This window comes from Capra hircus, chromosome 23 (genome assembly GCF_001704415.2).
Source record: "Capra hircus breed San Clemente chromosome 23, ASM170441v1, whole genome shotgun sequence".
NCBI classification, from domain to species: Eukaryota; Metazoa; Chordata; class Mammalia; order Artiodactyla; family Bovidae; genus Capra; species Capra hircus.
The window spans coordinates 16,107,426-16,121,140 of record NC_030830.1 but is presented as its reverse complement, the minus strand read 5'-3'; the positions used below and the strand labels follow the sequence as shown (position 1 = coordinate 16,121,140).

At 55.9% G+C, this 13,715-nt stretch overlaps 1 protein-coding gene across 1 annotated transcript; it reads right to left on the bottom strand.

The window, feature by feature from the left end:
* Positions 6,244-12,933, bottom strand: PPP1R3G (protein phosphatase 1 regulatory subunit 3G). Its single transcript, XM_018039264.1, is given in 3 exon segments — positions 6,244-12,326; positions 12,328-12,428; positions 12,431-12,933. Coding segments are annotated over 3 exon segments (1,035 nt in total). The 5' UTR covers position 12,933; the 3' UTR covers positions 6,244-11,894.

The window sequence follows — 13,715 nt, the reverse complement described above, 5'->3', positions numbered from 1 at the left end:
CGCATGTCTTCATGACTAACGCGCTTTTGGTTCCTGCTGGTGATGGGCCTGCAGAGAGCAGTGGGGGGCCTGGCAGGGAGGGTCCAGCCCTGAGCTGAGTGTCCCCTTTGCAAAGGCAAGTCCACACACTGGAAGAGATCCAGGGACGGAGGGGAGCAGGGTGCATCCTACCACTGAGACCCAGGCCCAGCGTGACAACAGAGGTTCCCTGTGTGTGGCTGCTCACCTGGGGACGGTCCTACAACCCACTGCCCAGGGTGGTCTCAGGATGACTGTCATCTGCCCCACTAGGGAGCTTGCTAGAAACACGGACTCTCAAGCCACACCCCAACCTGTTTTGAATCAGAATCTTCAGTCTGACACACCCCAGGGGACTCCAGTGTACGCTGAAACGTGCATCCCAAAGCTCACTCACTGAGTCAGAGTCACTTAGAGAGACTGGGAGTTTTTAAAAAGAAATTTCTCAGCACTTCATATTCTGACTTGATAAGTGACAGATGAGGCATAGTTATTTATTTGTTGTTCAGTCGCTGTCGTGTCCAACTCTTTGCAACCCCATGGACTGCAGCCCGCCAGGCTCCCTGTCCATCACCAACTCCTGTAGTTTACCCAAACTCATGTCCATTGAGTCAGTGATGCCATCCAACCATCTCATCCTTTGTCATCCCCTTCTCCTGCCTTCAATCTTTCCCAGCATCAGGGTCTTTTCCAGTGAGTCAGTCCTTCACATCAGGTGGCCAAAGTATTGGAGTTCCAGCTTCAGCATCAGTTCTTCCAGTGAATATTCAGGGTTGATTTCCTTTAGGACTGACTGGTTTGATCTCCCTGCTGTTCAAGGAACTCTCAAGAGTCTTCTCCAGCACCACAGTTCAAAAGCATCAGTTCTCTGGCACTCAGCCTTCTATATTGTCCAGCTCTCACATCCATACGTGATTACTGGAAAAACTATAGCTTTGACTGAACTGACTTTTGTCAGCAAAGTAATGTCTCTGCTTTTTAATATGCTGTCTAGGTTGGTCATAGCTTTTCTTCCAAGGAGCAAGCGTCTTTTAATTTCATGGTACTGTTTCCACTGTTTCCCCATCTGTTTGCCATGAAGTGATGGGACCTGATGCCGTGATGTTTGTTTTTTGAATGTTGAGTTTTAAGCCAGCTTTTTGACTCTCCTCTTTCACTTTCATCAAGAGGCTTTTTAGTTCCTCTTCACTTTCTGCCATAAGGGTGGTGTCATCTGCATATCTGAGGTGATTGATATTTCTCCCGGCAATCTTGATTCCAGCTCGTGCTTCATCCAGCCTGGCATTTCTCATGATGTACTCTGCATAGAAGTTACATAAGCAGGGTGACAATATACAGCCTTAACGTACTCCTTTTCCTATTCGGAACCAGTCTGTTGTTCCATGTCCAGTTCTAACTGTTGCTTCTTGACCTGCATATATTCTCAGGAGACAGGTGAGGTGGTCTGGTATTCCCATCTCTAAGAATTTTCCAGTTTGTTGTGATCCACACAGTCAAAGGCTTTAGTGTAGTCAATGAAGCAGAAGTAGATGGCTTTTTGGAATTCCCTTGCATTTTCTATAATCCAGCAGATGTTGACAATTTGATCTCTGGCTCCTCTGCCTTTTCTAAATCAGAGGAACCATAGTTCAAATCACCAACAATAATTTATAAATTTTAAATTTCTCCTGGTCTTTTTAATGTTTAGCCAGTTCAGGAAACTGCCCTTTGAGTTTGCTGCAGGTAGAAACAATATTCGTGTGCGTTTATCCTTGAAAACACATCAGTTCAAAACAGGGAAAGAAGGAATTACTAGCCTACTTCTTCGGAAGTTTATGAGGGACCCGGACACCAGTTTTTTTCTTGCTTATCACCCCCCTCCATCTGCAGTACTAAGTGATTTTATCACTCATGGGTTTGGGTTTACAGCAGGCTCGTATAAGTGGCCACAGGTGGTGACTGTCGCCAACGTGCCGCTGCACCACTCCCCGCGTACTTCAATTCTCACAGTCACGGGAGTCCTCCCACCCCGGGGAAGACCGTGTCTGCCCGCCTCGTCTGTGGACCTCCCGCCCTGGGGAAGACCGTGTCTGCCCGCCTCGTCTGTGGATGGTAGATGGTGTGTGACCCTGCGTTCAGATGGTCCCGACGTGCGTTTGTGCCTCTGGCCCTGACTGACTGTTCCAGGATGCTCTGGCCCATGTGTGCCCATGAGACCCGTCCCTGCCCAGTCCCGGGTCTGTTCCCCCTGTAAACCCAGATCTTTGCATGTCGTAGGTCCACGGTGTGAGAGCACCACTCTGCAGATGGTGACGTGGTGGGAGGCAAACCTCCCCACCGCCCCAGCAGGCTGGCCCGGGGCAGCGTCAGCCTGGATGTGTGGCGCCAGGGCCCGCTCCCCTCTGCCCGGGCAGGGATTTGATCACTCAGAAACAACTGCGTAGGACCAGGGTGCCGGCCAACAGATGTCAGCTCGGACGTCACTCCACTCCATTAAGGAAACCTCCAGAGCCTCGCCCCGCCCTTCCCCTCCTGCTGAATTCACTTAGCAACTGAAACGAGAAGATCCTGTTTGTTCTCCGGTGAGGTGAGCCCTGTCCACAGAGACTGCCACCAAGCGAGTCCCCTCCATCTCCCTCCACCCGCAGCCTCACCAAGGGGACTGGCGTGCCCCCCGCCCTCCAGGGGGACGACAAGCATGCAGTCCCCACACCAGGGAGCAGGTTCCCTGGGCTGCGCTGGGAGGGCGTCTCCTGGACACCCCCAGCCACAGACACGACGCGCCTTGACGAACACGGTCAGAACCCAGAATCCAAACTCGACTGAAGACAGCCGCAGGGACCACGTTTTAACCGTTCCGCCTGTTAATCTGCAGCAGCCCCACGATAGTGGCCCCTTCGAGACGCAGAAGCCACGAGAAGCAGCACGTGGGTCGTGGGCAGGGACACAGCCGGGGTCCCTCGCTTGTGCCTGGTCCTAGGAACAAGGGAGCAGCCCGGGAGGGCGTGCGCGCCGCAGACCCCAGGGTGCGTCTCTGTTACAGAGGATCTGGGCAAACTCGACGTTGGTAAAGAAAGCAGGCTTTTTCTCTGGCCGTTTGCCCTGAGTCTGTGGGCAGGGCTCACCTCACCCCTGAGAACAGAGGATCTCGCTTCTCTGTCTGCAGCCCTTGGACCTGCAGGGAAGCTTTCATGAAAATGGCTTCTCCTGTCGAGATCCACATGGGGAGTAAGACAGATATTCTTGCTCAGGAGATGCTCAAAGGCAAAGCTTTAAGTCCAAAGACCCTCCGAGAACCCAGAGCAGAGCCCTCCGAGATGACTGGGAGGACCGCTGATGCTAACACCGCCAGCAGACAAAGCTGGTGTCTCGTCTTGAAGTTGGACCACGAGCGACGGTTGACTCCAGTGGAGCTGGGATCACACTTGCTCTCTGACCCAGCGTCCCTGTGCCCGCCCGAGGGCCGTGTCAGGCATCCGTGCGGGCAGCCCCTCCCTGAGGAGCTGCACTTCCGGGGGTCATGGCTCAGCAGGAAAGAGGAGAAACCTTTTCCTCTCATCAGCCAGAGAGTTACTGGGAGCCCCTCCTAAACGTCAAGTTAAACATTGTAAAAATATTTCAGTAGAACTTCCCTTCAGTTACTGAGTAAACTCAGGGTGACTACGTCTGTCTTGAACACAGAGACAGTTTAATAACAACATAACTGGTTCTAAGTTTTTAAAGGAGTAAATTTTTTTTGCATTAAAAAAATTTATTTATTGAAGTACCGTGGACTTTAAATGTTGTGTTGGTTTCAAGTGTACAGCATGGTGACTCTATTTTTTTTTCTTTTCAGATTTGTACAGGGTCTTAGAAAAATGAATTTGTCATTCCATGCAAGGAGTACTTTCCATTTAGGTGCAGCTTTGTGATTACAAAGCATGTGTAGGACACATGATCAAGGATCCACCATTAATGCTAAGAGCCTCATCTTCCACTCACACTTCAACCATGGAGCTTATTTGGGATTATTAACTTGGCAGATTTTAGCATGTATTTTTACTTCTAAAAACACAGCCTTTCACTTCCTCGTGGGACTCTAAAGACAGAAACTTGTTCAGAGAGGGAAAATGATGTATCAATAGCCCAGATCTCAGAAATAAATAAAGCATTTCTTTAAAAAAAAAAAAAAATGGAAGACAGGACTATGGTGTGGTGGGAGGAATGCAAATGGTGGGGAAAAGTCCAGCCACTGAGGCGGACAGCTAAAGACTCGGGTCTAGTTTCATGTTCAGCTCATGAATGTCACCTTCATGTTCCAGGGTCCCAGGGCTGACCAGACTCCTAATGACCTTTCCAGCTCTAAAAGCCTGCAATCCCAGCTAAATCAAAAGGAAAGAAACCATCCTGCAGGCCGGCCATTCGCTAGTCTTGTTTTCATTTCTCCTTTGGCCGTACCTCGTGGCTTGCAGCGTCCTAGTTCCCCAACCAGGGCTGAACCCGCGCCCTGGCAGTGAGAACACCGAGTCCCAACTGCTGGACCACCAGGAATTCCCTGAACGCTAGTTTTTGGCACAATCTGTAAGAAATATTCAGCATCCATCCCCTGCTTCGTGTGGAACTCTGGTGCTGCTTGGGGCCAGCCAGAGCACTCAGCCCAGCCCGTGGCCCACAAGAATATGGATTTGGGGTGGACTGGGCAGTGAAGCCAGCTGGGCTCCTGCAGAGGCACAGAGAAGTAACCCATGGGGGAGCCCGTGGCCCCTCAGCTTCCTCCCAGCCAGCAGTTCAGAGTCTGAGCCAACCAGTGTGTTTCCGGCTTCTAAGCTGAGCACTTTTCCTCCCTGGCTTCTGCTCTTCTGTGATTCCTCAAGAAGAATTTGAACCCAGCTGAGAAAGAAAAGGTGAGCCTCTTGCTCACCAGCCGTAACTGTCCCCTCACACGTCTTTGCAGCAGGTTCAAAAGAAAGTTCTGAATGTACCCGGCAGAGCGCTCAGTTTGGGGTTGAGGCACGCGGGGGCTGACAGCAGCCAGGGGTCCCCGTCCCCGAGAGTCTGGCTTCGTGGCTGGGGAGCCCCGCTAGACCCCTGGAGAACAATCGGAAAACCAGCCAGTGCTGGCCGGGGCACGTGAGCAAGAAAGCGGGCTGGGCAGCGGGAGCTCGCAGAGATCCTGGGGCTGGAATAGCCTGCGGGGGGTGAAGACCCGGGTCAGGAGGTAGAGGGCGTATCGGAAGGCAGGCACCCCGCGAGTGGGAGCGGAGACGGAGCAGGAAGTCCTGGCTCTTCCGCAGCGTCCTGGGCTTCACAAGGGGCTCATTGGCACAGAACCCACCTGCCAGTGCAGGAGACATGGGAGCCCCCGGTTTGATGCCTGGGTCCGGAAGACTCCCCTGGGGCAGGAAATGGCACCCCGCTCCAGTGTTGTTACCTGGAGAATCCCATGGACAGAGGAGCCTGGGGGCTACAGTCCATGGGGTCACAAAGAGTCAGACACGACTTACTGGCGGTCCAGGGGTCAAGACTCCACGTTTCCACTGCAGGGGGCATGAGATCAGTCCCTGGTCGGAGAACTAAGATCCCACATGCAGAGTGGCCAAAAGTTTTTTTAAAAAACAGTGTGTGCTTGACACGCCACAGAGAGCCTCCCTTCAAGCTCACAACCGTGTAGTTAGGCAAGAATCCTGCCCCTGCTTGGCAGATGTGAAAACTCACGCTCTCTAGGGAAGGGACATGTTCAAGAGCGCAGGGACGGTGAGGCAGAGCTGTGTCCACGGCCGGCCAGGCTCACCTGGAGCGGGTGTGTCGTTCCCACCTCAGGCACCTACAGGCAGCCCGGCGCGCCTCTCTGCTAGTACTGCGCCTAGCAACCCTTCACACGCTGCTCAGGAGCAGGTTTTCTTTCTTTAAAAAGAAAAAGTTCAGCATTGTTATTAACTTTTTATCTGAAATGGTTTGAAACTCACAAGTATTTGCAGAAAAAGCAGAGAATTCCCGGGTTCACGTCTCATAACCTGCCCCAGCGATAGTATCTCCTGTAACCTTGGCTCACTGGCAGAACCGGGGAACGGATGCTCGGACGCTACTACTGACTCGGGTTCCCCAGCCTCGCGCTGAGGTCTCGGGCCCCCTCGCTGGGGGCCTGCGTGTGTACTGCAGGATGTCCACGGGATCCGCAGCCTCGACCCACTCAGTCCAGAGCCCCCCGCCGCAGTGGTGAGCCCCGAAAACGTTCCCAGACTCAGTGACAGCTTTCAAGGTCCCAAATCACTTCACATTCTTTATTCAAATTAGGACTTTGGGTTCAGCACTTTTTTTCCAGTGTAGCACATACAGAAATATCACCATAACAGCAGAGAAGCTCCCAGAACACTTCCTCCAAATTCCTTAGAACTGAAAAGAATTTTCAAACCACAAAGACATAATCATCCTTTTAAAAATCGAAGAGAAACAGGGGGGCTGGGTTCGGACTACAGTAGTTGTGAGTTTAAACAGTGTCAGAATCACGTTCACAGAAACCTGTTTCTCAAGCCAGATATCCCACCAGGCACATTTCTCAGGCACATGTCAAAAGGAAGGTTAATGAGGTTACTTTCTCTCACATTATTAGCAGGGACTGTGCAGAATTCCTCACAAGCACATTAAAATATCCTGTCTGGGAGGGTGGGCGACACGGACCACTCGGGCCCCCACAGTTCCAGCTTGGGAGGGCAGGCTCTGTGCGCCCCCCCCACACACGCAGCCACGGTCGTCTTGAACCCTGAGACCTGCCCCCACCCCTCTGTGAGCCAGAGCTGTCTGGAGCAGCCTCCCTCGAGAGCTCAGGGCTTCCAGACACCCCAGTGTTGCATTTTCAGACCCTGAAGGAATGATGTGGTTATTTGGTGACATTGCAGTGGCCACGGATTCAACCACACCGGGCTGAAGTCAGACCATCGCTCACACAAGCGAGCCCCCACGCTGAAGCCGGGTCCCGCTGCCGGACCATCCCCGGCCTCCGCGGTCACGTACAGGTAACAGGTCACAGGTGTCTGTCCTACAGAGAATGGCGCTGATGGCTTTAGAAACCCTTGGCTTAACAGACTCATCCCTGGGGTCTCCTGAGCCGCCTGCACGCTGTCGGGTCAGGGCCCCCAGAGCCCTGCCCTGGTCTTCACGGCAGCCTGTGGCCCACCCTGCCCAGCCCAGGGTCTCGGGGCAGGGAGGTCCCGCCACCCGCGGGCCCAGGCCCCACGTGGCACGTCCTCTCCCTGGCACCGGCTCCTGGCTCCAGGCTGCCGGGCCATGCAGGGCTGGGCAGCCCCGAGCCTCAGAACCCAAGACGTCGCAGCCCATTCTGAAGGTGTTTCCCTGGCAAGAAAGACTAGTCTTTCAGGGCAGTCGCATCAGTGCAGAAATTCCGTTTTCTTGTTGTTGTTAATCTTTTATTTATTTATGGATTTGGCCACGTCTTAGCTGAGAGACTCAGGATCCTTAGTCGTGGCACATGAGCTCTAGTTCCCCGGCCAGGGATCGAACCCCAGCCCCTGCATTGGGAGCACAGGGTCTGAGCAGCTGGACCACCAGGGACGTTCCCAGAAAGTCATTAAAGATGACAAAAAAAACCAGCAAAGACTCAAATGCCATTAACAGAAGCACCTCTGGTTCAGATGTTCTGGGACGGGAAAATAAGCGAGGGAATCCCAGATCTAAACGTGGGCTGGTTTTCTTTTTTCCGAAAGAACAGATTCTCCTCAACCAGGCTGAAAAGGACATGCAGAATGGAATTCTCTGAGCCACTGAAAGTGGTTCTGAGTGTAAATGCACATTTCTTTTTATGTAATGTGAAAATCAGACAAAACCTAACTTCCTACAAGAGACAGTCACCTGTTTCTCCCACTTCGGGTATGAAAAACGCCGATTCAGCTGCATCCAAACAGCCTCCTGATGTCAGGAGTTCTCCCAGAGCTGTCCCTGGAGGCGCTGTACCCACAAACGCCGTAGAGCCCTTCCAGGCGGCCCCTTTAAGGACCATGAATTTCCCCCCACCGTGAACTTCTCACATGCTCAGGTGGGTGTTTTCTCAACAGAACATGTGTAGCTGTTTCTAGAAAGGCCTTCTGCAGGACTGCGCAGGAATTCTTCAACCTGGAGGTTAAACGCTTCAAGCTCAGTTCACCAAACACCTGCTTTCACTCTTTACTCCATTCAGAGTTTCAGACTGAGTTTCCCATTTCTGGACACATTAGGAGGCTGCTGGTTCTCCTTGATCAACGACTTAACAAGTTTCAGAGAACCTCAGCAGTGCCAACAATACCAGTGGGATGGGTAATTAACAAGTCTGATTTCTCCAAAATGTCTGGCAGTGTCTCTACAGCATCTTTGCTTTCCCAGAGATGTTTGTGTATCTAAAGATTTCCAGGTTGAAATGGCTCTGAACTCCTGACTTCGTAGACTTCCGCTCCTCTGTTAGATTCACCAAGTACGTCTCACTGTCACACCTTAACAGCGAGTCCTTGATCTATGCCATCTCAGAAATCTCCCTGCAGCCCAAAGGTGACTCATTTCTTTCTTTACCAAAAATGTGTCTGTTCACAGAGGGTGAAGCCAAAGAACGAACTCTCCAGGATGCAAATACTACATCAGAGTCAAAGGGCTTTCAGTCCTGGCGAGCCTAAAGTTACACTGTTTAGCTGTCCAGCCACCAGCCTGGGAGGCTGAAAGGACCACAAAGTGCTGCGTCCTGACAGTCCGCTGATCAGCAGAAGGGAGCCTGGACGAGGAGGAGACACAGCAGGCCACCTGGGGGAGCGTGTCCATCCATCACGAGTCCCGAGGAGAAGCACGGTCGGCCTCTCCCGAAGGGGCTTCAGGCACCGGCCCGCTTACTGACAGTAAGGCCAGGATGGCCCTGCAGGAGGAAAGGAGGGTCACTGGGCTGGGCCCAGGTTCCGCTCAGCCCCTCGCCTCTGTGACTGCGCAAAGCACACCTCCTCCCCCATGCTGGCAGACCGTCCAGGCCTGGCGTCACGGGGGCTGGCCGGGCAAAGCTGGACTGCAAACAGCCCACTGTTTGTCAGGGCTGCCTGCTAAGCTACAGCACGCACGGTGACCCCTTTTAACCTACAAACCCGTGTCCCATGACATGAGCCAGAAACGCACACCAGTACCGTGATGTCGCACAAGAGCAGAACCTCCCATTTCTTCCCGAAGGCTGTTCCTTGCACTCCTGACAAAGTACACACGACTCAGGTCACAATACCCTACGTGGCTCCAAGCCACACGCTCCTCAGACACAAGCAGCTGAGTGAGGGAATGAGGAAGCCGAGCAGACTGAAACACATAAACACCACTGTGCCAGAGAGCAGAAACGTGGGAACTCATAAAATGATACGCCAGGACTCCAAAACAAGCCTCCCGAAATTAGACGAGCAGCCGGCTCTGCGTGGCTCAAACCCACAGCATCGCCCAGGAAGCCCTCGCCTGGTCAGGGCAGGAGGGGTGCGGCAGGCGGGGGCGTGGCCAGGTGGGGAACGCACGGCACACCTGTCGGGAGAAGGACCCCCAGCCCTGCAGCTGGACGCTCGGTGGCCACTGCCACCGCCCCTGCTGCAGGACGGCCCCCGAGCCGTGGTCCTGCCGCCCTTACAGAGTTGCCCAGTGTCCCCAGCCACACCCGCTGGGCCACTTTATCATTATAAAGTTTTTTTTATAAGCACATGTGAATGAGGTCATCCACATGACCATTTTTTTAGGTCCGATTTACTCTAACTGTAAATCGTAGTTCATTAACTTCTGATGGCTTTCCACTCATAAATCAGTATTTAAATTTTTTCCATGGTCAGTTACCTTTGGCAAACACGGCCGTAGTCAAAAAGGATATTTTACAAACCAGACTTCAAACTAAATATTTCTATAGCTTGAGACATCCCATTTTGAGGCATGAAACTATCTGGCAGGTTTTTGTAGCTTGATGTTAATTCTGAGGGGTGCCATAGTTTAGCTGTCTTGGCTTTCTATTATTTCTTTTTTTCTCCTTTTTTTTCCCTGCAGCAGAGGGGATCTTAGTTCCTCAGCCAGCGATCAAACCCTCATTCCCTGCATTCTTAATCACTGGGCCACCAGGGAGGGAAGTCCCCTGCTACTTCTTAGAAGAAGCACATGGAGTCCCCTCCCCAGTACAGGAATAACTGTGCACTAAGATACTTACTCAGCGTCTTAGCGCTTATTGTAATCAAGATTACCCAGAGTAATGCAGCCAGTTTTGCCTTTACCCAAAGGAGGTTTATGCCAAGTGACAAATTTTTGCTAAAATTTTAACTGCTTTGTTAAGTGTAACTCTCAACATATAGTTTAAAAAAACAAAAAACAAAAAACACTACTTCTTAGAGCAGGGGTTGGCAGACTTTCTCTAACGGGCCAGACAGTAACTATTGCAGAGCTTGCCATGAGGTCTCTTGCAGCTACTCATCTCTGCACTTGTGGCAGGAAGATGATGTGGGCAGCGTGCACATGGACACGCTGGCTGTGTTCCTACAAACCTGCGCTGACAGGCACTGACATCTGAATTCTGCACGCTTCTTATGTGTCACAAAAACAGTATTCTTCTTTTGAATTCTTACAACTGTTTAAAAATGGAAAAGACATTCTTAGCTCTCAGGACCTACAAGAACAACCTTCAGGCTGCATCTGGCTCATGGGCTGTAGGTTGCCTACCCTGGTTCTTAGAAAGCAGCAGTGAAACAGCCGGTCCCTGAAGATTAACATTGCAAAACGGAGCTGACCATACCAGCCAGGTACCCGAACTTGTGAAAACCAAAGACAGACCAATTACCAAGGGATGACGGAGATCTGAAGAAGTCAAGTCCTCAGGAGGCTCATTGGCCTTGGTCGTGCATGGCCACCTTATCCTGGCATCCACGGCCATCAGCAGTGAATGAAGACCACCAACCAGACTGGTGCCCATAGTCGTAGCCTGTGCAAGGTGCCCAGTGGGTTCAGAGCAGGATCTTCTTGGTGGGCAGTCTTCATCCTTCAAGTCACCACTCCGCACTGTGGCTCCAGGAGGCACAGAAGGCTCTTTCCTTCCCTCATCTCCCGCTGTGGAGTCCGGCCATCCAGAGTCCAGCTCCTCTGACTGCTGATGGCCCAGAAGTCCAGCAGCGACCATGTGTTTTGCCTGCTGGAGCTGGAGGCCAGGGACCGGCTCTGGCGGCTCACAGCCCAGGCCTGAGGATCACTCTGGCATTTCAACTCACCAAGCATCTTCTTCTGCCCCGGGAAAGAACAACTTATACAAAACGTTTTTAAGAACACTCTAGCCCACTATGGCAAATCTAGGCCCTTACCACATCAGAGGAGGGATGGAACAAGGGAAATTTAAAACACTGCGGTTTGCTTATTTTAAAGTGCAGCAGCATCCGCTGAAGATGGCCCCACTGCCAAGGCCTCCCAAACTGCCGGGAGCTGAAATATCAGGGAGCAGCCATGCACGAGGCCTTAAATTTTCAAAAGGATATCTGTATGCAAGCGCAAACACTTCCCAGATCCCGATTAAGAGAAAAGGCAGCAACGACGCGGAGGCTCCTGGGGACCCGCTATCCATGCCAGCCCTTGGCGCGATGCTTCCACCTCTCCCTGAGAGCTGAAGGGGCGTCCACAGTTAAAAACAAATTCCAAGGGTTTGCAGCCTCGCTCAAGAGTCTTATTCGTGGAGGAACGTCACTGCTCGGAATCTTGAGGACTTCTTCCCATTCGATGCGGGGCGAGAATTCCAAAGGCCAAAGCGGCTGGGAAAGCAGGGCGCTTGGCCCGGGCTCAGTGCTTGCTGGCAGGATCTGTCTGGGTGCCAAGAAGCTTTCAGTGAGGGCCTCCCTCTCCCCGGGGGGGCAGTGCCCGGCTGCCTGGGCGTCACGCGCCTTCAGCGCAGCCCCGCGGGCTCAGAGCGCGTCGGCCCGGCGCCCCGAGCGCAGCGTGTAGTTGGCCCCCGAATTGTTGTCCCAGTACTCGCCCTGGGCACAGCGGTAGCAGATGGCGAAGTGGACGGCGAGGCCCGGCGCATCCGCGTCCTCCCCCTCCGTGGGCAGCAGGCCTGGGGGCAGGGACAGCGCGAAGTGGAAGCGCTCGGCGTCGGGCTCCTCCTCGCCGTCCCCGGGCTCCCCCGACGGCGCGTCCGGCGGCAGGGGCTTCCCCGGCTCGGGCCGCAGCTCGGCCGGCACGTCCAGGAAGGAGCGCCACTCGGTGAAGGTGTAGCGCACGGCCACGGTGCGCGGCCCGGGGCAGCCCAGCACCCGGCCCGAGCCGGTCACCTCCGCGCCGCCGGGCGCCGCGCACTGCACGCGTTCCAAGCACACGCGCTGTCTCCGCAGGCGCGCGGGCCGCGGCGCTCGGCCCGGGCAGCTCGAAGAGGGGCTGCAGCCGGGGCGGCGGCGGCTCGCGGCGGCCCGCGGCCACCACCGCGGCCAGCAGGCCGGGAGCCCCTCCAGGTCCTCGGCGCGCGCCGGGAAGCTGCGCAGGCGGGAGAGCACGGCGGGCGGCACCTGCGGCTCCTCGGCCTCGCTGAAGTGCTTCACGCGGGCCAGGCTCAGCCCCAGCGCGTCCGCGAACTGCACCCGCTTCTTGCACTTGGCGCAGCAGTCGCCCTGACCTAGCGGCGCGTCCTCGGCCGCCTCGCCGCCCTCCGGCCCCGGGGCGGGCAGCTGGCGCTGCCGCAGGAACTGGGCCGCCTGCAGGATCGTGTCGGCGGGCAGCGAGAAGGAGCGCGCGCGGCGGCGGCCCTCCAGCCGCGCCTCCTGCTCCCGCGGGGTGGCCGGCTCCTGCGAGGACCCGCGCTCGGCGTCGGGGTCCGGGGCCGCCGCCACGCAGCCGCCCTCCGTGAGGGGCGCTCCCGCGGCGGGCGGCTCCCCGGCTGCCCGGGGTTCTTCCGAGGGCGCGGGTCCCGGCGCCTCCGCACCTAGCAGCACCCCCCGGGGCTCCATGACGCCCTGGCCCGGGACTTGTCCTCGGGACGCTTGACGCCTGGGGAGGTGCACAGAGAGCGCAGCGCCCGCCTCGGTCCGGGAGGAAAAGGCAGTTCCAGTCGGGAGGCTCGGGGGTTTGGCCGCGCTGCCTGGAGCGGGGTGGGAGGAGGGCGCGGGCCGGGCGCGGCCGCAGGGACTGGGGCCGGCCGGCGGGGCGCGGAGTCCGGGCGGGCGGGGTCCCGGGGCTCCCCGGCTCACCCAGTCCTGCCCCCCCCAGAGCTCGGGAGTGAGCGCGCGCTCAGCTCGGTCGTCCTTCTCACCGCGAGGTCGACCCCGCGGGTCTGGACGGGTCCGCCCTCCCGAGGGTCGCGGCGCGGTCTCCCGTGCGCCGTCGCGCCAGCCGAGGAGGCGCGAAACTGCGGAAAACTCGCAGCGGGGCGGCGGCGGGCCTCGCGGATCGGCTTCTCCTTCCTCCCCAAGTTCCAGGCGCTCGGAAGCGGGCCCGGCCCGGTGCGATCGCCCCCCGGGCGCCGGTGGACCCGGACCAGGTCCGGGCCGGAGACTGCGCGGGGCCGGGGACCGGGCGGGGGCCGCTTCCGAGCGCCTCCGGAGGCCATTCGCGCGGGGCCCGGGCGCACGTCCCGCCCCGCCCCTCTCCCCGCCCGCCGCGCTCGGGCCGGAGCGGAGGGACCTGGGTGGCTGCCCGGCCTCCTGGAGCCGGGCCCGCCGCGGGGAGGGGTGCTGGGGGCGCTGCCCGAAGCGGCTTCTGGTTGGTTTCGCCTTGTTTCCTTTTTAAGGCTG